The 26,693-nt window shown below is 39.6% G+C and overlaps 3 protein-coding genes and 1 pseudogene across 4 annotated transcripts; 1 reads left to right on the top strand and 3 right to left on the bottom strand.

Annotated features, from left to right (window-relative positions):
• The first annotated feature begins 501 nt into the window (after positions 1–501).
• LOC121987813 (carotenoid 9,10(9',10')-cleavage dioxygenase 1-like) lies at positions 502–8,563 on the top strand. The gene is made up of 9 exons (XM_042541536.1): positions 502–707; positions 822–956; positions 1,042–1,144; positions 7,131–7,309; positions 7,398–7,577; positions 7,648–7,726; positions 7,872–7,953; positions 8,107–8,167; positions 8,245–8,563. The coding sequence occupies exons 1-9, from the start codon at positions 609–611 to the stop codon at positions 8,257–8,259; spliced, it is 933 nt and encodes a 310-aa protein (XP_042397470.1). The 5' UTR covers positions 502–608; the 3' UTR covers positions 8,260–8,563.
• Positions 8,564–8,619: 56 nt separating this feature from the next.
• LOC121987812 lies at positions 8,620–9,480 on the bottom strand. Its single transcript, XM_042541535.1, has one exon. It carries the CDS (start codon positions 9,347–9,349, stop codon positions 8,807–8,809), a length of 543 nt encoding a protein of 180 aa, XP_042397469.1. The 5' UTR covers positions 9,350–9,480; the 3' UTR covers positions 8,620–8,806.
• Positions 9,481–10,173: 693 nt separating this feature from the next.
• On the bottom strand, positions 10,174–12,581 carry LOC121985745 (cyclic pyranopterin monophosphate synthase, mitochondrial-like). 2 transcript variants are annotated; one of them, XM_042539362.1, is made up of 3 exons: positions 12,314–12,581; positions 11,024–11,164; positions 10,174–10,842 (listed from the first exon to the last, which is right to left on the bottom strand). In XM_042539362.1, exons 2-3 carry the CDS (start codon positions 11,114–11,116, stop codon positions 10,264–10,266), a joined length of 672 nt encoding a protein of 223 aa, XP_042395296.1. In that variant the 5' UTR covers positions 11,117–11,164; positions 12,314–12,581; the 3' UTR covers positions 10,174–10,263. The 2 variants fall into 2 exon arrangements, with proteins under 2 accessions (XP_042395296.1, XP_042395297.1); XM_042539363.1 differs by lacking the exon at positions 12,314–12,581 and having other exon boundaries at positions 11,024–12,305.
• A 752-nt stretch (positions 12,582–13,333) lies between these two features.
• LOC121985744 lies at positions 13,334–26,257 on the bottom strand (annotated as a pseudogene).
• Between the last annotated feature and the right edge of the window lie 436 nt (positions 26,258–26,693).

The following is a 26,693-nucleotide window of genomic DNA, read 5'->3' as shown; positions in this document are numbered from 1 at the left end:
TTTGAAATGGATAGATGATTTGTAATTGATAAGGATAAATTAGTAACTGACAAGGGTGAATAGGTAATGGAGAGTCATTTGTTAATTTTGAAATTAACCTGTCTGATTTAATAACTTCAAAAACTTACGTACTTATAGTTTAGTAAAATGCCGTATAAGAGCATTAATAATAGTTAGGGATATTTTTTTCAAATATTTATGGCCCCTAATTCCATATTAATTTTCAAATATTTTACTATTCAAATATCCAAAATTCATAATTAAATATCTCACTAATCAAATATTTATAAGTCTCATCTATCAAATATTCACTCTCAAATATTTTCAATTCCATAATTAAATATTTGGATCCACTCCCATTTGATTTTGTTTCTTCTTACATTCATTTTTTATTTTTTTCCCAATTTAATTAAATTAAAAAATAATAATAAAATAACAAATAATGGTAGCCCCACAAGGTGATTTTAAATCACCCATCAAATATTCCGCACAAGTACAATGGGAAATATTTGAGAGGGGATATTTGGAGCATTGGAGCATTGGAGATGCTCACCTCGTAGCATCATCGTTCTCAACAACCAAAATCTTCTCGACTTCAAAGGATTGAAATGGAGTCACTCAGTCGATCCGCTGTGATCTGTAGCATCTCAAGGACTCCTCAAGGGCCTTCTCCTCCCAACTCGCTGCCTTCGACGTCGACATTCAAGGTTAACTTTATTACCTTCGGAAACAAATTAATTAAATACGTACGTTCTTGCGTGCAGATTTGGATTGATTGATGGATGTAGGAACTGATCGAAGTTGAATCTGTTCTTTGTTAGCCACTTTTGCAAAGGTTGAAGCCCTTGCCTCTGAAGGTTGAAGTCCCAGAGCAATTAAAAGCTGCATCTTTGAACCTTTTGGACTCGATCGTGGAAACCGTCTTCAGATTCGAAAAAGAACCTTTATTCAGCACGGTATTCTTAGAAAAATACCATTTTGGACTCGATAGTTAGTGAGCATCCATCTGCAAAGACAGTTAACATGCTACATTGGTTGCAGGGGAACTTTGCGCCCGTGGCTGAAATAGGAGAAGCAGTCCAGGTTTCAGCCATAGAAGGAGGCATTCCGGAGGGCTTCCCCCAAGGCATATACTTGAGAAATGGTACGCACTGTGAGTGAAACAAGTCGTCTTTTCTTTGTTGTCGTTGTTGATCTATTGGCATTCCGGAGGCATTCCAGAGGGCTTCCTCGCTAGCGAAGCAGTGCTTCGTACCTCCTCAGAGTGAATAAAAGGGGACAAGCAGTACCTCTATTCTTCACTCAATCTTCCTTCTTCTCCCTTCTCCGTGCGATACATTTTGCACAGAACCTCCTTTGTTTTTTCTTTCCGAGTTCGAGTCTTTCTGCGCCTTTGTTATGTCCTGAGGCTTGGTCTTTCGGCGATCTGAGGTTAGGTCGGAGTGTCGCGTCCGTTTTGGAGTGCACCTACGGACAAGACGAGCGGTTGTCGGATCTTGGGGAAATTTTGCCGGGGAGCCTTTGCACCGTGAGGCGGCAATAAATTCTCTAAGGACAGTCGGCGTGCCGACGCTTCAACCGGATAACTATATTCTAAACCCGACTACTTTATTTATCTGTCTATTGCATGCTATTTTTGTTTCAATATAATACTGTTGTTTATATTGCTTTAAATATATTACCAACATTCTTAGAGAATTTATTGCTTGTATCAATAGACATGATGAATGATAGGGTAATAGGATCTGATGAGGCTAGTGCTAGACCCGAGAAATTTTACGGGCAAAACTTCAGACTTTGACAACAACGGATGAAATTTTGGCTTACTACCCTAGGGCTATTCTCCGTTATAGAAACAGACCCTCCTTCACCTACTGAAGAGGAATCTGCCCGTAGTGCTGCCTTAGAGAGGTTTAAGCAAAGGGATTATCTCTGCCATAGGAGAATCCTATCTGCCCTCTCAGACGCACTATTTGATGTGTACTGTTCAACCGCTTCAGCTAAAGAGCTGTGGAAATCTTTGGATAAAAAATACAACTCTGAAGATTCTGGTTTAGAAAAGTACACTGTGGCAAAATTCCTGAACTTCAAAATGGTTGAAGGCAAATCTGTGGTTGAGCAGACACATGAATTCCAAGTTCAAATTCATGGTCTTGCTGAAGGAGATATGTCATTACCTGAAAAATTTCAGGTCTTGTCTATCATCGAAAAATTGCCTCCGAGTTGAGAAGATTTTGGCATGACTCTTAAACATCGAAGAGGTAAAATCTCTCTAGAAGATTTGATGATTGCCTTAAATATCGAAGAAGAACATCGGAAGCAACATAAAAATGATGATACAAGAATGCCTATGGATTTTATTCCAAAGGCAAATGTAGTAGTCTCATCTGACAAGAAGAAATTCAAAAATCAGAAAATGAAGAATAAGATGAAACCCAACCCAAAGGTTCAAAAGAAAACTGGAACTAAACCTAAGCCTTGCTGGGCATGTGGACAGGTTGGACATTATGCCAAATTCTGCCCTAAGCGAAAGGACAAGAACCAAAGCAATACGTCTAACACCAAGGCACAAGTAAATGTCGTGACTGCTAGTGACGACACCAGCGATAGGTTTGTTACCTTCAAATCCGAACTAAACTTGATCTATCAACCCAATGAATGGTTAGTTGATACAGGTGCTAATGTACACTGTTGTGCTGATCGATCTGCCTTCCTTACTTATCAGGTAATTGAAGGCACTTCCGTGACCATGGGGAATCATTCTGCAGCCAGGGTGTTTGGGATAGGACAAGTTGACCTGAGGTTCACCTCTGGAAAAGTCCTGTCACTGCATGAGGTGCATCATGTTCCAGCGGTCCGTCGGAATTTGATTAGCGGATCAAAGTTAGTTCGTGCTGGTTATGAGTTGAACTTCAAATGTAATAAAGTTGTAATATTACATTTAGGAACCTTTATTGGAAAAGGTTACCTTAATGAAGGTTTATTTAAACTCAATGTAGAAAATGCTACTTTAAATAAAACTTCTGATATTGGTTGTTCATATAACATTGAGTCTTATGATCTGTGGCATGACAGATTAGGACATGTCAATTTTAATACTGTAAAAAGGATGATGAATTTTGACATGATCCCTAAGCATGCTATAAATGATAAGAAAAAATGTGAAATTTGTGTGCAATATAAACAACCCCGTAAACCCTTCAAATCAGTTGATAGAAATTCTGATATTTTAGAATTGATTCATACTGACTGTTGTGAGTTTAACGGTGTAATAACGAGAGACCATAAAAGGTATTTCATTACCTTCATTGATGATCACTCTCGTTATTGTTATGTTTATTTGCTAAAAACCAAGGATGAAGCTTTAGATAAATTTATGATTTTTAAATCTGAAGCTGAGAATCAAACCGATAAAACTATTAAGATGTTAAGGTCTGATAGGGGTGGAGAATTTACCTAGAACCTGTTTCAAAAATTTTGTCAAGATACAAGTATAATCCATGAGGTAACTGCTCCATATAGTCCTCAATCCAACGGTATAGCAGAACGAAAAAATCGAACCCTTGAAGATATGATTAATTCCATGTTAGGCAGTTCTGGGTTACCCAACTTTATGTGGGGGGAGGCTCTATACACTGCATGTCATGTGCTAAATAGAGTCCCAATGAAGTCAAGGGATAAAACCCCATATGAGCTTTGGAAAGGCCGAAGGACAAGTTTGAAATACCTTAAAGTGTGGGGGTGCCTTGCAAAGGTACTAGTACCTGAACACAGAAGGAAAAAACTTGGTCCAAAGACCGTAGATGGTATCTTCTTGGGTTATGCTCAAAATAGTATTGCATATAGGTTCCTGATTATTAAATCAGAAATTCCTGGAATAGATGCAAATACTATTGTAGAACTTCGCGATGCTACATTTTTGAGGATATATTTCCTATGAAGACGAGAACACCTCAATCTAGTATTCCTACTAGAAAAGAGCCTTCTTCTGTAGAGGTCCCATTATCCGTAGTGGGTACACCTTCCTCAAGTCACTCTAGACTAGATGAATCTAGTGAATGTACAGAACCGAGAAGGAGCAAGAGGCAACGTGTGTCTACGGATTTAGGCCAGGACTTTATCACCTATAATATAGAAGGTGACCCTGTGACATATAGAGATGCTATGGCTTCTCCTGAAGCTAAGTACTGGAAAGAGGCCATTAAAAGTGAAATGGACTCTATTATCTCTAATGCTACTTGGGAGTTAGTAGATTTACCTTCTGGGTGTAACACTATAGGATGTAAATGGGTGTTTAAAAGAAAACTAAAACCTGATGGGTCAGTAGATAAATTCAAAGCCCGCCTAGTTGCTAAGGGATTCAAACAAAAAGAATGGATTGACTATTTTGACACTTATTCTCCTGTTACAAGAATTACTACAATCCGAGTATTAATAGCATTGGCTTCCATATATCATCTTGAGATCCATCAAATGGATGTTAAAACGGCATTCCTTAATGGAGATCTTGAAGAAGAGATATATATGGATCAACCTGAGGGATATGTAGTTTCTGGAAATGAGAACAAAGTTTGTAGGTTAGTCAAATCTCTTTATGGTTTGAAGCAAGCCCCAAAGCAGTGGCACGAAAAATTTGATAGAGCTATGCTATCATTTGGCTTTGAAGTGAATGACTCTGATAAATGTGTATATGCTAAAATGAAAGGTGATAATTGTATTATCCTATGCTTATATGTAGATGATATTCTACTATTTGGAACTAACCTTTCTATTATAAATGAGACTAAGACCCTCTTAAGTGGTAAGTTTGATATGAAGGATATGGGTTGTGCTGATATGATTTTAGGGCTGAAGTTGACTCAATCAACTGATGGAATAACAATTTCTCAGTCACTCTATGTTGAGAGAGTATTAGAGAAATATGGCTATAGCCAAGTTAAATCTGTAGTCACACCCTATGATCCTTCAAAAACTCTTCACAAGAATAAGAGTGGTGTGACAGTGTCTCAATTAAGATACTCACAAATAATAGGTAGTCTAATGTATTTAGCAAATTGTTCTAGACCTGATATTTCTTTTGCTATATCGAAATTGAGCAGGTTTACCAGCTGTCCGGACAGAACGCATTGGTATGCATTAGACAGAGTACTCAGATATCTGAAAGGCACTATATCCTTGGGCTTGTGGATTCCCTGCGGTCCTGGAGGGATATAGTGATGCTAGTTGGATAGGCGACATGCTGAGTGTAAGCGTTCTTGGTTATGTCTTTACACTGGAGGCGATGCGTTGCTTGGAGGTCATAAGCACGATTATAACCGTCTACATCTCGAGGCGGTGTGCTTTGGATATCACAGTAACTGAACCTAATTGGCTTAAGGGTCTTCTTTCTGAAATTCCCTTGATGATGAAGCCAATACCTTCTATTTCAGTACACTGTGATAATCAAACAACAATAGCTCAGATTATAAGCTCCAAGTATAATCAGAAATAGAAGAGACATGTACGAATAAGATTAAAGTCTATTCGTGAGCTAGTGTCTCTTGGAGTGGTGTCATTGGACTTTGTAAGTTCAAAAGACAATATTGCTGACCCACTCACTAAAGGACTTGATTCTGAGAAAATCAAGAGATCCAGTAAGGGAATGGGACTGAGGCCTGTCCTGGTTTCATCTATAGCGGCAACCCAACCTATCTGATTGGAGATCCCAAAAAGTAGGTTCAATGTGGTACAAACAAGCTATAAGGGTGAAACGTAAGCATCAAATTGATTGAGATGTAATCTCATAGTCTCTTCCCTGGACAGATGCTTGACTGCTAGTAAGGATGAGCTTAGGAGCTCTTAATGAGTTCAAGGTCTTAATGACAGGATGCTTGCAGTACATCCTTGGAGAACTAACTTATGTAAGTGTAACTGTGTGGCCGCAGTGTGGGGGGTCTAGGCAACTCCCCTTAGCACTTATGAAACAAGATTCGGTGGCATGGCCGTAATGCACCAACCCAGAAGGATTCAACCGTCGCCCGTGATAAGTTGTTGCCAATTGACTTCACATATAAAAAAGAAGGTTTAAGTTCAAGACATAGTTCACTTCAAACCTATGTGAATAAGATTGGTGTACTCAGGTGAAAATTCAAACCGGAAGGTATTTTCACTAAAAGCTCATTGTAACCTAGCCTCAGGACATATTTTATCTTTTCAACCGAAATGATTTGAATTTGTGGGGGATTGTTGAATTTTGTATTAAATTCAAAGCATTTGTTGGTAGTGTTTTTAGTCCCACATTGCTAAGTGGAGAAGCTTGGAAGGGCTTGTATAGGAAGTCCTTCCATCCTTGCTTAGCAATGATAAGGGGACCTACACGCATGCGCGGGCCAAGCCCAAATCGAGTGGATTTGGGGGGTTCGAGCCGGAAATCCATAAACCGGGCGTCACGTACGCGATTAACGCGCGCAGGGGGGGGTGCAAATCCCCAGCTCGTGGGCCTTGCGCTCACGGGCGGCCCGGTCTATTTTTGCTAGTTTGGTTCAGTCTGAACCAAACCAGTTTGGTTTCCGGTTCGGTTGGTTCGAACCAAACTAGAGTTTGGTTTTTGTTCCGCGTAAGGAACGGACGCAACACCGCGCGAGAGGAGACACGGACGCGACACCGCGCGTGAGGAGACGCGGACGCGTTTCCTCGCTAGCGAAGCAGTGCTTCGTACCTCCTCAGAGTGAATAAAAGGGGACAAGCAGTGCCTCTATTCTTCACTCAATCTTCCTTCTTCTCCCTTCTATGTGCGATACATTCTGCACAGCACCTCCTCTATTTTTTCTTTCCGAGTTCGAGTCTTTCTGCGCCTTTGTTGTGTCCTGAGGCTTGGTCTTTCGGCGATCTGAGGTTGGGTCCGAGTGTCGCGTCCGTTTTGGAGTGCACCTACGGACAAGACGAGCGGTTGTCGGATCTTGGGGGAATTTTGCCGGGGAGCCTTTGCACCGTGAGGCGGCAATAAATTCTCTAAGGACAGTCGGCGTGCCGACGCTTCAACCGGATAACTATATTCTAAACCTGACTACTTTATTTATCTGTCTATTGCATGCTATTTTTGTTTCAATATGATACTACTGTTTATATTGCTTTAAATATATTACCAACAGGAATGATTCACGCGACGTATTTCAGCAAGGATGGAGAAGGGAACTGGAACGTTTCGTACAAAAATAAGTACGTAGAGACAGAAAGTTTCCTGCTGGAGAAGAACAGAAACAAGAAACTCTTCCTTCCTACAATTACTGGTGACCCCTCCGCAGTGTTGGCTTCTTTTTACACCAACATGGTACATGGACGATAAATCCTTAGCTTGCTTCAGATGGCCAGTTAATTTAGGGCATTTAAGTGTCGAATATTTGTTTCCAATGCATTAGGTGAGGTGTGGCCAACCAGTGAAGTTCGAAGCCAACACCAGTGTTTTTGAGCATGCTGGAAAACTATATGCAATATCAGAGCAGAATCTGCCTTATGAAGTCGATCCTTCTAATCTAGATACTCTCAAATCCTGGGATGTCAATGGCACTTGGGACCGACCTTTCACTAGTCATCCGAAGGTTGTGTTTATGTTATTATCACTGTTCTAATGTGCTGAAATTTTTATCCGACTGTGTTTGTTTGGTACAGAGAGTCCCACATACTGGGGAGTTGGTTATCATGGGTATTGCCATACAAAAACCATACTATGTCTTGGGAGTCATATCAGGTATCTGTAAATATCATCTACGATTTCAGTTCAAGCAACTGAAATGAATGAAAAGGTTTTGGTTAGAGAATAAAAAGAAAACTGTCTTTCTTTTTATCATCCATGTGCTGATGCTTGAGTTTCCTTTTTCTGCTGTCTCATTAAGCTGATGGAACAAAGATGCTTCACAAAGTCGACCTGCAATTTAAAACTGGGGTTCTAGTTCATGAGCTTGGCGTGACTGAGAAGTGAGTACTATCGTTCATCATTTGATACTCTGCATATAATTTTGATTCATCAGTGAAACTAATGATCTAGTAGAATGCGTTTTAAGTTAAAATGAAACTGGACATTTTCAATACTAGAAACAAGTTCTTAACTGATTGGTTTATATTCTTCAGCTACAATATCATCATGGATTACCCACTGGAAATTCGCATTAATAGAGCTCTTGCCGGAACCGTATGCTAACTGAAACATCACAGTTGCAAACTATCTTTTAGGGTCGAATTATAAAGGTTTAATTGACTCCATTGCAGGTTCATTGGCTATGAGCAAAATGAAGAATCTAAGATAGGGGTCATGCCTCGTTTTGGCAATGCAGAATCAGTTTCTTGGTTCAGAGTTAAAAACCACTGCAGTTTCCATATCATCAATACCTTCGAGGATGGTGATGAGGTAAAACTAGGTCCCTAATCAAGTGCCTTACGGTTTTCACGGTACTTATAAATACATGTAAACGTTGAATTTTAAGTCATGTTATGATCAAATGGTTGCACTGTGAGTCTCTCTGCGCAGCGTTGTAATGAATTTTAAGCTTTTTTTGGTTTAACTCTGAAATAAAGTTGTAGGAAAAAATGCTTAATTTTTTTTTTATGTGGGTGTGTTTACTTTATTAGGTTTGCTTAAAATTATTTATTAAAAGCATTTATCCAACTCGAGTGAACTTAATAAATCTAGAAAAACAATTTATGTAGGATCAGATTACAATCCCACAAACAAAAAACCATCGATCCGTAAATTTTAGATCGCGAAAGGGATCGATCGCCCTTTTTCGCTTCGAGTTTCACCGGATCTCATGTCGATGTGCGCCGCGATCGATCAGCACCGGACTCCCAGCACAGATCCGTCGGCGGCGGAGACCGCGACGCGGCACCTGGCGGTGGCCTCGACGTGGTGCGTGAAGAAGCTCAGCACCCGGACGCGGCCCTTCACCCGCAACCTGGAGTCCACCTCGATGGCGGCGGCGGCGCCGGGCGGCCGTAGGGCGTTGACGGAGAAGGAGGTGGCGACGCGCTGCGTGCGGCCGCCGGCGATCTTCCCCGCGGGGATGAACGCGAACCCCACTTGGTGGCCGGCGTAGGCGAGCTGGAGGGTGCTGTCGTAGTGGGAGAAGGCGGCGCGGTTGGGGTTGCGGACGGCGGCGTACTGGTTGAAGGTGAAGCGAAGGGTGCCGTTGGCGGCGGAGAATCCGGGGAGCTGGACGGCGGACACCTGGATCTCGGGGTCGCGGGGGCGGAAGAGGACGAAGAGGACGACGGCGGCGGCGACGAAGACGAGGAAGAGGAAGACCGTGGCCAGGAGGCAGGAGGCGAGGTTGGTCCCGCCGCCGCCGCGATGGTGCGGTGGATGAGTGGTGGCCATGGCGAAGCCGAATTTGGGGGGCGTTATGCCTTCGACTTCCCCGAATTGGTTTGCTTTATTTGGGATGGAGATGGAGAGACTGCAACTGTAGTGTTGAGTAGCAGCAGCCGCATATGATGCTACCTTTTAGTTGTCTCTCTGTTTTTTTTTTTTTTTGATAAAAAAATTAAAATAATAAAAATTGTAACAATTTTAAAAAGAATTGATTTGAGGTAGAGTGGGGAAGAGGCAAAGTTTTCGAGGTTGGTGAGCGAGTGGAATCGTGCTTTTGGTGTTTTTCTTCGGTTTTCGTATAATTAAGTTTTGAAAAGCAAGAGTATGAATGTGAGTTATATTCAACTTTTTTTTTTTTTTGTGTGCATATTTTCATTAATCTATATCATTTTATAAGGTCCGAGTTCCATGTGATGATTTCATGTTGGGCGATCACCACTGTCTAAACAAATTCACAAATAAATTGAGCAACGTGTTTTCAGTGAGATTCGTAGTTATCTTAATCTTTAACCTGAGAATCTCTGTTTCGTAAGTGCATTTGAATGGAGACGAGAATGAGAACACGAATCATTCTCCTTCGTTGCCTTCAGGAATCAGATCAGGTTATTGACGAAACCTAACTTGATATGACATATGTGGTTCAAAAAGACAGATTTGAACCTGCATTGGTTGCATGTAATGAAATTCTAGCGAGCATTTCTATCTTGTCATCCCATTTTTCATTATATCATGTAGTTTAAGGTAAAATTAGTGTCAACTTGGAAGAATGTTTACACGCAATTTTTTTTTTCCAATTATTTTTTTGATTAAACATTTTGACATGTTCAACAAGAAAAAACCACAGCAAGAGATCAATTGAACGTTCCATCTGATCCAATTTTTTTTTTTAAAAAAAAAACATTGACTACATTATTGAATCATTATTCCCTCGACCAGTAGCCGCTCTTACCTCCTGCCTTGCGCTCGAGGCGAACATCAGTAACGCAAATCTCCTTAGAAGCAGCCTTGCACATATCGTATACTGTAAGCCCGGCAATCGTAACAGCAGTCATGGCTTCCATTTCGACTCCTGTCTTCCCTGCTGTTGCAGCTTCCCCTTCAATCTCGACACTGTGATCTTTCTCATTAAGCTTCAGATCAACGCGAACATGTGCGAGACCAATGTTATGACACAATGGAATGAGGTTGCCAGTCTGCTTTGCTCCAGTGATTCCGGCAATCTTTGCCACAGTCAGGACATCCCCTTTTGCTATCTGGTTTGAGGCAACCAACTGGAACACCTTTTGGCCTAAAAGAACTCTGCAGCTTGCGACTGCTACTCTCGTGCTTTCTTCTTTAGCGGATACATCTACCATCTTGGCATGTCCGCTGCTATCGACATGAGACAAGCTTACAGGGTCTTCTTTTGAGCCGGCAGAAGCAAAGGTAGATACTTGAGGAGGAGCATTTGAACTTAGGGCACTGGATGAAGGTGGTGAGCCAAAAATTGACTCCATTTCCTGAAATGGCATTCATACAATTAGCAAAGTTGAATGATAAAAATGCTTATGCCGTCCATATTGCACAAAAGGAACTGGTAAGGATTAGAATTCAATCACTGGACAAGATATCACTGGAAGCTGGGTTAGCAGCTAATACTAACAAAAAAAATTAGAGAATACTGGATTTAGTTGCATTTACCTTGTTTAGCTCTGTAATTGCAGCATCGTGGCTAATGCTACTGAAGAAGCATCTTCTTATATAGTGGTGAGATTTTACACTTCTCAGAAACATAGCAGCCAGATAGAACTTAGCACGTCGCTAATTTATAAAGAACTGCAGCTGGAAACAGAACAGTGAAGCTAAATGGATGGTGATGACAACTAGCACGTTTAGAACTTCCAAATTCCAATGAAAATATTTTCTTATTTAGATCAAGCTTGCTCATCCTCACAAACAATTAATCTGCTTATATGAAATTTCATTATTCAGTTTGCTCAATTACCAAGTTTGCAATTTCTTATTCTCAAACTTAAGGATCACAGTTCCCTAGAATTATCAAACATGTAAGGAAACAAGGCCCATTTATCCTCACCAACCAGTATTAACGCTCTGAAACCTGGATATGCATATATATAAAAAAAATACAATTCTTAGGTATTATTCTATAATTCTTTCAAAAAATAACAACCCATAAAGAATTCAGCTTCAGGTCTATGCCTACGTAAAAAAGTTCTTCTTGCCTCAGTACTTCACATCTACAGATGCCTATGAAAACCTTAGCAATTGACCACGAACTAAAAAATGCCCCATAATAACAGTGCTCACTCATCCTAGAAAGTTTGGAAATAAAGAGAGAAGTAATCGGGTGATCATTGACCAATAAGGGGATAACACTCAGATAGTTAAATGAAATGATAAAATCAATCAGATTATTAAAAAGCTGTGGAAAGACAATAAAGAAGGAAACAGACAACATACAAATCAGAAATTAGGTTTCAACAACATGGCACTAATAAAGGACTGCTATAAGCGAAAAACTAGGTCACAAGTTACAACGCTAAATTCTCATCAAAGGAACCCTTTCTACCTTAATAATTCTTAGGTGTTGAAAAGTGTACTTATAGTCATGAATCTGAGTAGATTTATATCAGCGTGAAAAGATACTTCTTGTTCATCGATTGATTTAAAAAGCAATAGAATAAATGGGTAACCATTCAGTTCGCCAATAGAGGTCTAAAAGGTGGTCGATGCGAAGCTATAGTCAAGTAGACAATTGATTCCCGGATATAGCTGGTGCAAATTATGGATCCTAAAGAAAAGATATTAAAACAGCGCAAATTGTATCCGTAGGAATAAACACAAAATTAAAGAACTGTAGAAACGTTGATATTCAACTTTGCATTCGCTAAAAACTATTTATGCTGGGCAGTCAACAATCAACAGTTGAACTACAGCTGAACTACAAGTAGAACAGATTGTCTGGCAAACCTGTGTCCTTTGCAGGAGGAAATCACTGATTACCACTCGATCCCCGTTCGGATCTCACTGCTTGCTCACGGAGAATACAACAATTACGCTGACTGCGTCCGCACACCGCCTGATGGAGTTATAATAGGTAACATCGAGCTATGCACTGCTTCTAGAGGAAGAGAAAAAGCTGCTTGTCGCGGCGGCCGGAGAGAGCAGATCGAAGGGTTAACGAGGGCAAGTGCGGCGGCCAGGCTGCGAGGAAAATGTAGGGAATGAACTGTTTTACTCCAGTAACGTTGGGTAATTTCTAGATGTTTCCTAACCTTCTTTTTTTTTTAATGCTCCGATGATTTCATTAATATAACAAATAATAATTTTAATTTATTATTAAAATATTTTTTTTGATAAATGAATAATTTGGCTAGTTGTTTTAGATAGAATAGATAATTTAAAAGAGAATATTTTTATAATAAAATAAAATATGAAAAAAGGTGTTTTACGTTAATAAAACTTTATTGATAACTTTAAAACAAATTAAAGAATAGTTTTATTAAAATGTTGGTGAAATAATTTGATGGTGTAATTTATTGGAGCCTCAATATGAGGCCCACAACAAGATATACATTGCGGTAAATTTTTATCCTAGCACAAAAAGTTTTATACGTGAAACATCATATATCTAATAAGATATTTCATAATCGTTGAAAATTAATCCAAAAATATATTAGAGTAAATATCCACAACTACCCTAACTCGTGACGGTGTAAAAAAAAACTACGCTAACTCGTGAGGGGCAAATATTTTGTTAAATGGCCAGCAAAAATGGCTGTAAATGATATTTTGTTAAAAGAGTTTATAAATTAGTTTTCTTTCAATAAATATCAATTGATTAATAAGAAAAAACCTTGGACAGGTTAAATCTTAAAGAACCCAACCATTTTGGTTTGGCCAGTTAGAAGAAGATTTATTCACTGAATCTAGCAGAAATATTTCATATCTTGCAAATAAAATCTAAAATAGGACCAAAAAAAATAGATATTTGAATAATTTGGATCCTTTAACCTTTGATTACCTGAAAGAACATTGAACACAATCGTACACATCTCGCTCAAACAGACAACTCTTCCAAGTTCAAAACCTAACATCCTCTGCATGCAAAACATGAATGCTTTTATATGGCAAAAAGACAAAACACTCGTCCCAGTGCTCCCGTCAGCTATCCAGGACCAACACAAAAGAGGTAAATCACGGTAAGATGACTGACACATGTACTCCTCTTGACTGTACAGTCGATGCACCAGTCTTTCAGGTTCATAATATGGCATGCTTTTTGAAACAATGCAACATGCTTCGCCAAAGCCGGTGATCTTGTAGATAGATACCAAGACTTGACTGCTGCCTATTTGTACAATGCATCCTCCATGAAAAACCTAAGGCTCGTCCACTCCAGTTCTTTCAGTTTCTGAAAAGACAGAAGAATATGGAAAGAGGGAGCATTTGTGTGCCTGAAAAAAAGTCATGTGATCAACAAACGCAAGCCATTCAAATAAACAGATTTCTACCAACATAATGAATAAGACTCATAGAACCACATTTGTGCCAACGTTGATCACATTGTGCTACATTTCTGAAAGAGATTGTTTGCCCCCAACCAAAGAAACGGAAAGGTTATATTTAGCAAATAAGCAGGAAAAAGGCACTCAAATGATTTACATAAATTAGATACCAGAACTGAGGTGACAAATAGATGACATGAAGAACAATGGTGGTGATTCATCAATAAGAACAGTATAAGGTATTTTAACTCATGCAGTTTGATGAAAGACATTTTCCCCAATAGTGTAGCAAGTTGCATTTAGGAGACTTCAGGAAGCCAAGATCCTTGTGGATTCTTTTTCATTGTCCGTACTATCATCGTATTTTATTCTAACGAAATAGTTATTCAAGTGTGTGTTTGCCTATGAATAAATCAGGAATCTCAATTCAGGAAGAAACATTGTCCGATAAACCTTATAGCTATTCCATTTATCAATCCCAAATAAACTTATTATGCTGGGATATTTACAAAACTATTTCAACATGGTCTAACAATCAAAATGATCTTTCAACCATGTTCAAAGTTACCATCAGTGCTTGCATTTAATTATAGTTCCATCCATCTAGACTATCATGCACATTTTAAGCAAAATGATTTTCCCTCCTATTCAAAATATTCAACATGGTTTTATTCATAAATTTGTGCTGCCAAAGTTGTGCCAATTCAAGAAGTCTTTAGTATTTTTAAACCTTGAAAAGTGGAATTTAGAAATTAGACACTACCAAGAGTTGAAATAGTATAGACAAGAAAATGTTAATTACAAAGAATATTAATTCTGAAATTATGTGGCAAAATTGTAAGATAATACCAAGAGAATGCTTAATCAATCATCACTGACTAATGGTGTTAAATATAGATCTTAGAAATCTGAGAGGAAATTTTTGCTTCTAATTTTAGAAATAACTAGGAGGCAAATTTTAAGGACAATAATATAAAATTTCTGAGTGATAAAAGGACTAAAGAAGTTTGGCACTAACAGTTCAATAATATCAACGCAATTTATATTTTGATGACAAATAGAAAGGAGAATGTAGCAAGATCAATCCTTGGATAATATAAAAAGGTCAAACATATAATGATAGGAGCAGTCTAAAGGTAGTACAAACCCTATTACTTTGAAAAAAAAATTATAGATCTGCTAGATTAACGGTTCTTTTAGTGTCGGTCCTATAGATATGGAGGAAGGTAAATACAAGATACAAGCATTAGGCGCATGGTGGAATAAACCTAGGTCGTCAATTCATAAGAATCGACCCCTAATCATTACACCAGAGATACCATGCACCCATTGTCTACGCTATACCCTGGGGCAACCCTATTACTTTGAAGAATACTTGTTTCGAGGCTCTACAAAAATTATAAATATGAAGATACTTTGGGTGGACAGAACTAAAACTAAGACCATAAAAAGGTATTCATTATAGAAAAGTTTAAAGGATATCATACTTTGCGAACAAAAAATGTGGGGAATAACATAAAATTTACTAAAGCTAGAGAAATAAAATGCAAAGACCCAGATAATGTCAAATGCCTAAAAATAAAAATGAAAAAGTCTTGTTGATGACTATGCAAGGAAAGATGGAAAATCAATAACAACTAAATCTTTATCCTAGTAAGCGAAGTTAGTTATATGAATTCTTTTATGTTATGTTGACGAGTGTCTCATATTTGGATGAAGGGATGTCATGGAAGAAAAATCTGTTAAGATTTTTCGTAATAAAATTCTGTTAAGATTTTATATAACAGAATTTTATTATGTTTTTCATAACAAATTCTGTTACGTTTTTACCGGGTCTGGGGGTTTAGCAGTATTTATAGGGATCATTGTAAACCCATTGTAGATCAGAAAACACAAGAATCATTAGATGTGATTCTCTTGTGTAGAAGAGAATTCTAATAAAGATTCGGCCGTTTCGTGGAGTAGGCAAGTCGCCGAACCACGGTAACTCTTTTTCTTTCTCTTCTTCTTCCACGTGTTTGCTCTCTTTTGTGCGTCTTTGTCTTGTTGTTCCGCGCGATCTCTTTTCTCTCTTCCTCTTCTTCCGCGGTTCAGAAAGGTTGAGAGGTATTGCCCCCTCTTTGCACAACAATTGGTATCAGAGCTCCAGGTTTTTGGCAGATTTCTTCAACATGTCGGGGACGACTTCTGCGAAGTTTGATATGGTGAAGTTTGACGGAACCGGAAACTTTGGATTATGGCAGAGAAGGGTCAAGGACTTGTTGGTGCAACAAGGCATGGCGAAGGCGCTAGGAGAAAGAAAACCGGAAAGCATGGAGAAATCAGATTGGGAAGAACTTCAGGCGAAGGCAGTAGCAACAATCAGGCTTTGTCTTACGGATGACGTGATGTACCATGTCATGGACGAGGAGTCACCGGTGACAGTTTGGCAAAAGTCGAAAGCCGGTACATGTCAAAATCATTGACAAACAAGTTGTATCTCAGCGAAATTATTCGGGCTGAAGATGATGAAGGAACCGATCCGAGCCAGACATCAACGTATTCAACCAGATTGTAAGTGATCCGAAGGATTGATGTGAAGATCGAAGACAAGACACGATGTTGTTGAATTCTCTACCTTCATCTCCTACGTACGAGAATTTGGTTACTACTTTGATATGGGGTAAGGAAACTCTCAAATTGGAGGAGATCACAAGTGCATTGCTAGGTTTTCACCAAAGGAAGAAAACAAGCGATGAAATTTCTCAAGGAGAAGGACTTGTGGTAAATAGCAACCAAGAGCGTGGTAGGAGCAAATCTCGACATGGATATAACAACAACAAGACTCGTTCTAAGCCGAGAAGGAAGAAGGTGATCACGTGCTACAAATGTGGAGGTAAAGGTCATATCAAGAGAGATTGTTCGGAGATAAAGAAACATGTTGCAAAGAACAAAGGTAGTTTGGTAAAGTCTGCAAACATAGTTAAAGAAGAAAATTCAGAGAGCGGTGATGTAGATATATTATCAGTTATATCGAGTTCGGAGTAGTTGACAGATGCATGGATTTTAGACTCTGCATGTTCATATCATATGACTCCAAACAAGGATTGGTTTGACACTTATAGGGCAGTGGATCTTGGTTCAGTGTTGATAGAAAATGATACGTCATGCAAAGTTATCGGCATAAGAACGTCTAAATCAAGATATTTGATGGTGTGATCAAAATTTTATGTGATGTCAGATATATACCAGAGCTAAGGAAGAACTTGATCTCACCAGGCACACTGGATGGTATTGGTTGTAATTACAAATCAGTGAGCGGGATGATGAAGGTTAGCAAGGGAGCTCTGATGGTAATGAAAGGATAAAAGACAGCAGGAAACATCTACAAGTTGATAGGGACTACAGTTGTAAGTGGAGTCTAAATCAGACAATACAGTCTTGTAGCATATACGGCTAGGGCATATAGATGAATGTGGGATGCTAGAACTTCACAAGAGAGATTTGTTGAAGGATGTCAAAACGTGTAAGTTTGAATTCTGTAAATTTTGTGTTCTTGGGAAATAAAGAAAAATATAATTCAAGATGACAATAAACAAGACGAAGAGAATTCTGGACTATGTACATATGGATCTCTAGGAACTAACCAGTGTAGCATCACATGGAGGACACTTGTATTTTGTAAGTTTTACTGATGATTTCTCACGAAATGTCTCGGTATACTTTATGTGTCACAAGTCAGAAATTTTTGCAAAGTTTAAACTGTGGAAAATTGAAGTGGAGAACCAGACCGAAAGAAAGATCAAATGACTTAGGTTAGACAATGAGACTAAGTACATAGATTCAAAGTTTCAAGAATTTTGTGAGCAGCATGTGATAATGAGACATTTCTCGGTTCGCAGGACACCTCAACAGAACAGGATAACGGAAAGGTTGAATAGGACAATTATTGAGAAGGCAAGATGTCTCAGGCTGAATGCAGGGATTGCAAAGAATTTCTAGGCGAAAGCGGTTAACATGGCATGTTATCTCATTAATAGATCATTAAGGCAAATCGGAGGAAGTATGGACAGGGAATCAAGTAGATTACTCTCATCTTCGAGTTTTTGGATGTCCAGCCTATATGCATATATCTAGTGAGGAAAGATCAAAGCTGGATGCAAAGTCAAAGCAATGCATTTTTCTGGGCTATCAGAAAGGAGTTAAAGGCTTCAAGCTTTGGGATCCTAAGGCAAACAAGGTGGTGATCAGCAGAGACGAGAAAGCTATGTTACAACGTACTCGGGAAGAAGGAAAGGAAACACCACAAAGCAACAAAGAGAAAGATATTGTGCAAGTGGAGCTAGAGACTCATGACTTCGATGATTCTAGCTCAGAGCACATGGAGCATCGCACTATAGCTAGTGGTAGAACGAGACGTCGTAAAACCACCCACTAGATACGGATTCAAGACTTGGTATCTTATGCACTTACCACTAGTAGCGGAGACCCTACATCTTTTCAGGAGGCAATACATAGCTCAGAAGGACAGTGGACGACTGTTACAATGGAGGAGATGGAGTCTCTACAAAAGAATCAAACATGGGATTTGGCAAAACTTTCAGAGGGAAGAGAGCTATAGGATGCAAATGAATGTCTAAGAGAAAAAAGTCATATCAAAAAAGGAGGAAGAAATATTCAAGACTCGTCTAGTAACAAATAGTTACTCATAGAGAAAAGAGGTTGATTATGATGAGATTTTTTTTCTCTTGTGATCAAACATACTTCCATCAGGGTTGTGTTGGCTTTGATAGCACATTATGATATGCAGTTGGAGGAAATGGACATCAAAACATCTATTCTTCATGGTGATTTTGAGAAGCAGATTTATATAACACAACCAAAAGGATTTAGTCATCCAGGGCAAGAGCACTTTGTTTGTAAGTCAAAGAAGTCGCTCTATGGGCTGAAGCAGTCACCAAGGCAATGATATAAGCAGTTTGACTCTTCTATGATTCATAATGTTTATACAAGATGTGAGTATAATTACTGCATTTATGTGAAAAACAATAATGATGATTCACTTATTTTCTTACTACTTTCTGTAGATGTTATGTTGATTGTTGTAAGAAGTATGAGTGAAGTTAATAAATTAAAGAATTTATTGAGTAAAGAATTTGACATGAAGGATTTGGATGCGACCAAGAAAATTCTTGGGATGACAATTCAAAGGGACAGAACCTCTGGGAGTTCATGGCTATCTCAATACAGATATGTTGAGAAAATGTTAGATAGATTTAACATGAGAAATACACCATCTGTGAGTACACTATTAGCACACCATTTCAAATTGTCTATTACATAGTATCCAAAGGCATCGATGATTAGATTCAAGACATGTTAAAGGTTCCATATACTAGCACAATGGGTGTATGATGTATGCTATAGTTTGCATGATACAAGATTTAGCACAGATCATCAGTGTGACGAGTAAGTTTATTTCAAATCCTAGTCGATAACATTGTGATGTAATCAAGTGGATTTTTAGATACTTCAGAAATATTGTAGATTATGGCATTATGTTCAGTAGACAACAGAGTGATCCTTCAGTTGTAGGATATATAGATACAGGCTATGGAGGGGATTTGGATGACAGAAGGTCTACCATAGAATATGTGTACACTCTCATGAGAGGCCCTATTTGTTGGAAATACATGATACAATCTATTGTTGCATTGTTCACTACTGAATCCGAATACACGGCAACAACGGAAGCAACAAGAAGCTTTTATGGCTTAGGGTTGGTCGGAGAACTGTGTTCAAGAAGGTGGAGTCAAGTTGTATTATGATAGTCAGAGTGCTATCTATTTGGCGAAGAATCAAGTGTATCATGCGAGAACCAAACACATTGATGTGAGGTTTCACAAGATCGTAGAGTTGATTGCTTCTCGGGAAATTCAACTTGAAAGGTTCACACTTACGCATAATGCCGCAGATATGTTGACAAAGCAGTGACCACAGAGAAGTTTAAGCATTGCTTGAACTTGATCCATATCTCTAGATGCTAGAGGAAGGAAGCCCAGACCCAGAGATCCAGATGGAGTTTTGTCCAGATATTCGTATTCTTCGAAGGGGTGAATATTCGCCAAGGTGGAGATTGTTGACGAGTATCTCATATTTGGATGAAGGGATGTCATGGAAGAAAAATCTGTTAAGATTTTTCGTAATAAAATTCTGTTAAGATTCTATATAACAGAATTTTGTTATGTTTTTCATAACAAATTCTGTTACGTTTTTACCGGGTCTGGGGGTTTAGCAGTATTTATAGGGATCATTGTAAACCCATTGTAGATCAGAAAACACAAGAATCATTAGATGTGATTCTCTTGTGTAGAAGAGAATTCTAATAAAGATTCGGCTGTTTTGTGGAGTAGGCAAGTCGCCGAACCACGGTAACTCTTTTTCTTTCTCTTCTTCTTCTCCTTCCTGGTGTTTGCTCTCTTTTGTGCGTCTTTGTCTTGTTGTTCCGCGCGATCTCTTTTCTCTCTTCCTCTTCTTCCGCGGTTCAGAAAGGTTGAGAGGTATTGCCCCCTCTTTGCACAACATGTTATTAGACTAAATCATTTACTATATCATCATCTATAATTGATCCTGTCTAAGAGTCGAAGCAATGGATGCTGAGGGGGCGTGTCGCTCCTGTTGACCGTTGGTGGACTCCAAGCTGGAGGATCCTGCAATCACAGCAGCGTCAGTGCCGAGTCAGGGAGGGGTTCCTCGACGATAGCCCTCCGACGCTCAAGCCCGTCTCCAGCGATGTGTAAGCAAGGAAGTGGAGAGGCAGAGTAAGTAGCTACAGTGAAGATTATGCATACCTCCGTTGGAGCTTGGAGCCCTTTATATAGGGCTCTGAAGGCGCGCGTGCACGCTCCTCGAGGCACGCACACTTCCTAAAGCTTACCCTGAAAAGTCATGTCAGGAAAGCGTCTCTGACACCATACCTCAATGACCCGAGCATAACTCTGACATGACAATGGAAGCTTCCGTCATACGATCTTCTGTCTGACCATGCCGTCAACCATGTCGTCTGTCGATGGCACGAGTTCCCACAAGGATATCGTCTGATCCTCCTTTTGTCTGTTAGTGGGCCGAGCGGGCTGACCACTCGGCCAACCCTCAGCCGTCCGAGTGGTCAGGCCCTTGGGCCGAGCGGAGTGGTCGCTCGGCCACATTCCACTGTCCGAGCTCCATTGTTGTGCCGAGCTATATCTGAGTGTGATTGCTCGACTGCGATCCCGTTTTGCCGGTTCCAAGGTTCGATGTAAGTCCGAGCAAGTTGGCTAGTCGGCGTATGCCTCGCTGGCACAAGGTTTTCTGAGCGTTGGAAGCTCGATATGCGATCGAGTTGTGATAACCTCAGGTTGATATCGGCTGGGCTATCCTTCACCCCGGTCGGGCAAGTGGGTTGTCCGATCAGCCAGGGATACAAGAGCGTTGACCGCCTAGACCTTGACTTCCACCGTGGCAACGACCCTTTGAGGGGTGGGCCCTTATCACCGGATCAATAATAAAATATATTTAAATAATATAATTCTTTTATAAATTATTTAATGAACATTCTACAAATAATTTGATTTAAAATGTTAAAAAATATGATGATTTCAGGAATTATAGATTTGTTTATAATTATAGACTGAATAAGACTAAAGAAACTTTACTAGAAATTAAGGTACAGATAGATGACCTAACTATTGCTTATTGGACTTTCAAATAGTCTAGAAGATCAATATGTACAATTTGGCTAACTTATTAAATAAAATTATTTTTAGGTCTACAAGGGGGATTGATCCCTTAACATGGAAATTACATTCAGGCATCTAACCACTTGAGGTAACAAATCAGTGAGAACTTACTAAATAAAATTTTTCAAAAAAAAAAACACCAGAGGAATGAGAACTTTTTTAGTACTTATTTATATGAATGAATATTCAGAAACAACCTCTTACAAAGTAAGGTAAGACTGTATAAAATAGGCCCTTCCCTAAGACCCTATATTGCCAAGAGTTTAGTGCACCAGGCTGCATTTTTTTATTTATATGAATAAAAATGCTATATAATGCTGTTTAAATTATATAGGAACTGAATTAATGAGCCAAACCGTGAATAGAAAAAAATTGCTGCAGAAGAACAATGAATGAAATAAACATTACTGAAAACAAATTTGCTTCCATTTTGGAAAACACAACCAAAAATGTATTTTATATATAAAGACAACTAATTAAAAAATCCAGAGAAAGAATAATTTACAAATAATTTCTTTTAACTTGGAAAATTTTTATGGTAGAGTATGAAAAATATCTAATAATTAGATTGATTTTATGTATAATAATATTGTTACTTAGGTTTATATTAACAGTCAACTCTAAATCTATTATCTTTTTCAACTAACCAATCATATTCAAGACAAACCTCTATGTTATTTTCAAGTGATATCCTTGTAATTGATGAGAGTGTAAATAGATTAAATGAGGTTGAATTGTGGAGGAAAATTTTAGAAACTAATTTTTTTAACATAAGTAGAACTACAAATTAAATTATAAAAATATAGTTGTCTTAATAAGAAAATAATCAATCACATATCTAAGATGGATGGACATGAAATTCCTATAGAAGGTTTAGACATCTTTGATATATTATTCAATAAGCAGAAACTGATGACAGAATCTAAGAATGGATAGTCAAAATGGAGAGGATTCCTTAAATCTTGAATGATTGTCATGTCCATTAAGCCAAAAATAAATTTTATGACTAGCACATTCTTTAATACTTTATAGATTAAATTGTTACACTATCAGGAAACAATATAAAGTTCAATATATATATTTCTGCCAGGTATCCAGTGCTTGCGCCCTGACTAATCCTGGGATAAGCGATTCAGCCCCACATTCTGCCCACCTATTAAATCCGGGAAACGAGTTGGCCGGCAACTTAGGGCCAGCACTCCAGGTTTTTGAGCGTCGCAGGTGTCCGAAAGTGCGTTGCTGGAGAATCGAATCCTCGACGCCGAATGTATCTGTCGTACCTCTAGCCAACTCTATGTGCCCCGGGTCATGTTAAAATGAATATATGCGGCAATATATGTTAAGATGAATATATGATGACAAATGCACCAATAGATTATATTGTTAGAATTGTTAAATCAATTAGAGTGTAAAGGGTGATGGGCAAAGGGGGTCAATGTATTAAGAAATTAAAATTGATTTGACTATTGCTAGTGAGAAAGCCTTGCAAAAAGTGCAATGATGAATAAGATTTATAAAGTTTTATACCACAAATAGTTGGAACAAACAAAGGTTGAACTTCTAAGATTACCTTATTTAAATAAGAGTATAGATGAACAGATTAAACTCTTGATTTAGCACCAAGGGAAATTCATTTATAGAACTTCAATCATTATTTAAACTTAAAACATTTCAGGATACAACAAAGCACCCACAATATATAAAGAAAAAATTCTTGTGGCAAACACAAACGCAAATAAATTTAAAACCAAATCAAAGCTTCTTACCTAGACAATTGCACAATTGTATGTGGTACAAAGATGGAGTAATGCAGCTTGATTAGTGGCATCCACATACTTGTGAATCACTGGCCCATACCCACCAGGAGAACTGGATGAAAGTCTTGATATTGATGTCACAAAAAACCCTTTTGGATCCCATATTTCCTTGAGACGGTCTGCTTCCTTCTTCCCACCATAATGAAGACGAGTAAAGGCTGCCGAATAACCTAGTGTTTCTGGAAGTTCTGGCTTGCCATTTTCTTGTTCGAAGTATTGTTCTGGTTGAGCCAGCAAAGAGATGATACTATCAAGCATTCTGCCCCATAGTTCACTGTATTTATCATCTGAAAGGACTGAAGACTCGCAGATCAGCCTTGTTGCCGTGACTGAAGCTAGCTTCCTTTCAATGGCTCCTGAAATGAGCTTGAGATTAGGAATCCAAAATGCCTGAAGAATCTGCAGGAATGACCAATTTTGAAACATCATGGACTCCACAGGAACATTGGGACCATGCCTGACTAAGAACAATGACATGAATACCACAAAAGAATTCACAGACTTTACTACATGCCGAACCTTTAGGAGGCTGAAAATCACGCTCCATATATTTGTAAGGTGAGGCACAATAATTTCACAAGAAAGATTTTCCACCACAGTGCTGAGCACGTAAAATTCCAGTTCTTCAGTCCTAGAAACTAAAAGCAGACGTCTAGATCTCACTATGACCTCAAGCAATCTTCCTTCAGTCATGAGCTCATTGGGAATCTTCTGCAGTTATGCTTGGAGCAGTTGAACTAATGCAGGGGCATCTCCCAATCTCTTCCATGATGATAAGAGAAGCAACTGGAATAGCTGCAAATAAGTATCATAAAAAGGTGGCTTACTCACATCAACAAGCTGGGCAAATATTTGGAGCGCATAAGGCCAGAACTCAGCCACATCATCAACTAAAATTTTCTGGAAGACTGGGAACAAATGTGACTCAAATACACAGATGAGGAATTGGTCCTTCTCACAGGACATTCCAATCAGGGCAGTAATTGACTCCAATAGGTAGTGGTTAAAGGTTGGATTCCTTGGATTCTTGCATACCTCCGACAGCACACGAGCCAAGCGATCAATACAATGTTTAGCAACCTTACTACTTACATTGCAACGTCCAAGTACTCTCATGATGCACTTCATGATAAATGAATTTTCCTGTGACTCAAGCAACTGCAAAGCACTGAAGAGATTGGTCATCACCAGGGGCAGGAACGGGTTGATATCTGAAGCACTATATCAAGGAGTCAAAGTGACTACATTTGAACCAGATACTGCTGAAAAGCATCAACAGCTTTTCAATGCAATTTGCTGCATATGAATGGACTACACTTGATTCAGCCACTAGGAACCTCGCCAAATGGGGCAAAAGAGTGATAACTGCTGACTTAGGTATCTTTTCTCGGAACACTGTAAAGAACTTCAAAGCACCTGCTTTCAGCATTGGAGAAGCATTTATATCCTGTTCTTGTAGCTCAGAAACAATGATTGATGTGAAGAAACTCTCGACATCCACAAGGTACCCAGCACTGCTGCCTGCCTTTGGAGCAAGCGCAACCACAAGATAGATTTCACTGTCCTTATCCTTCCAGTTTTTTATTGGGTTGGTTGCATATAGTTTCAGCATCTCATGTATCTGCATCGATGTTATTGTTGTGACCTGTTCCCTGTAATTCAAGGCTACACCCTTCAAAAGCTCGCAAGCTATCCTCCTCCTAGTATCAATATCGCTGCCTTCAACATCCCTCCTAATATATTCAATGTAATTCACATCAAACAGCTCTTCATCTTCTTCTTGAAGCCGGATGTTAGGGAAGATGATGCTTGAGCATATCCCTTGGAGAAAATTAGGGCTACCAAACAGTGTATGGTGAACACTAGTGCTGCCTGTCGTCCGGAACTTGATGGCAGTAACAGTGAGCTGATCACGGGACAGGCTAGAGCCCGAAGTCATCAACAGTTGACACACAGTCAAAGCAAACTTTCCGAGGCAGCTCTTGAAATCCTCTTCATTTTCTTCCATGTAGAGCTGAAGGTTTTCACAGATAGAAGCTCTGAGGGCATCCAAAGTTCCCTCAGCCTCAACGGCAGGTGAGTAAGATGTACCGAGGAAGGCCAGGAACTCGCTCATCCATTCATTCATATGATCTCAGGTAGCTCAATAGAATTGAGGGAGTGGAAGATTTCGGAGCAGAGGCGCAGTGACTCAAAAAGCGGGCGGAGGGTCTCAGGAGGACCCGTGACATTCGAGGAAATGAGCCGGGAGGTGTTGAGGAAGATCTCCAGGAGCGGAGCAGCAAAGCCATCGAGGCAATACTTGAGGTCGAGCCTAAGGGCATTGTTATCAAACGAGATCCGGAATTTCGAAAAGAGGGAGGTGGCGGCTCCGAGTAGGCCGTTAACAGTGTGATAGTCGTCGGCTGCAGCGGCTCTGCGGAGAGAATCAACCAGCTCGGGGAGGAGAGAAGCCAGGATTGGGGCAAGTCGTGGGCACTGACACGACGAGGGCCTCGGAGAGCTGCGGCTGAACGCGAGGCGGGGCGTTGAGCATAAAGGCGACGAGGTGGGTCTTGATCAGCTCCTTCTCGGGAGCCGATATTGCGGAAGCAGTATCGTAGGCGTAAGGGGCCCAGCGGAACCGAAGGTGGTTCTTGAAGTAAACGGCGGCGGCGAGGCGAATTTGGTCGTCGACAGCGGGGGCGGCGACCAGCTGAAGGAGGGCGGTGGAGAATCCGGGGAGTTCGGCAGAACTGGAGAGGGAGGCCTCGGCGGCACGGCGAGGCTGCGGTTCCGGTGAAAGCGATCGCAGGAACCACGTCGCTAGGGTTTCGGGACGGATGTCCATGGAGCGGCAACAAATGGCAGATCGGTAAATAAAAGAACAAAAAGGATTTGAAACGGCCTAAGGGGTGACATGAGAGAAGGAGAGAAGACATACATGAAAAGCTTCGGACCAAGATTTTGATTTTTACTCCGACGGACTCGGAACCTACTAATAATTGACTTTTGTGTGCCTAACAAACTTAATCTAATAGATTTTAAGTACAAGTCGTGAAATTGACAAAGCAGTGGATCATCACGCGTCTAAATAAATTTATATGACAATTTTGATGGAATTTATTTAAAATCTTTCACGCATCTATAACATCGTATCGAGCTTGTTCTTTCAAAGACTTAATTGCTTCACAAAGTGCTTAATCAGTTCAGCTAAGTGTTCTTTGTTTATTAATGGTAACAAAAAGAAGCAACGTCTCACTGCAATGGTTATGAAACAGTCAGATTC

This window comes from Zingiber officinale, chromosome 5B (genome assembly GCF_018446385.1).
Source record: "Zingiber officinale cultivar Zhangliang chromosome 5B, Zo_v1.1, whole genome shotgun sequence".
NCBI classification, from domain to species: domain Eukaryota; kingdom Viridiplantae; phylum Streptophyta; class Magnoliopsida; order Zingiberales; family Zingiberaceae; genus Zingiber; species Zingiber officinale.
Note: the sequence above shows the minus strand (reverse complement) of the source record. Positions and strands in the feature narration are given on the sequence as shown.

What these genes read in the sequence shown, in the direction of transcription:
- LOC121987813 (XM_042541536.1), top strand. Translation starts at nt 609, where the DNA reads ATGGAGTCACTCAGTCGATCCGCTGTGATCTGTAGCATCTCAAGGACT. An exon ending in AAGAACCTTTATTCAGCACG is followed by an intron (nt 957 to 1,041) that starts GTATTCTTAGAA and finishes CATTGGTTGCAG; the next exon opens with GGGAACTTTGCGCCCGTGGC. An exon ending in GAGCTTGGCGTGACTGAGAA is followed by an intron (nt 7,954 to 8,106) that starts GTGAGTACTATC and finishes TATATTCTTCAG; the next exon opens with CTACAATATCATCATGGATT.
- LOC121987812 (XM_042541535.1), bottom strand. Translation starts at nt 9,349, where the DNA reads ATGGCCACCACTCATCCACCGCACCATCGCGGCGGCGGCGGGACCAAC.
- LOC121985745 (XM_042539362.1), bottom strand. Translation starts at nt 11,116, where the DNA reads ATGTTTCTGAGAAGTGTAAAATCTCACCACTATATAAGAAGATGCTTC. An exon ending in CAATTACAGAGCTAAACAAG is followed by an intron (nt 10,843 to 11,023) that starts GTAAATGCAACT and finishes ATGCCATTTCAG; the next exon opens with GAAATGGAGTCAATTTTTGG.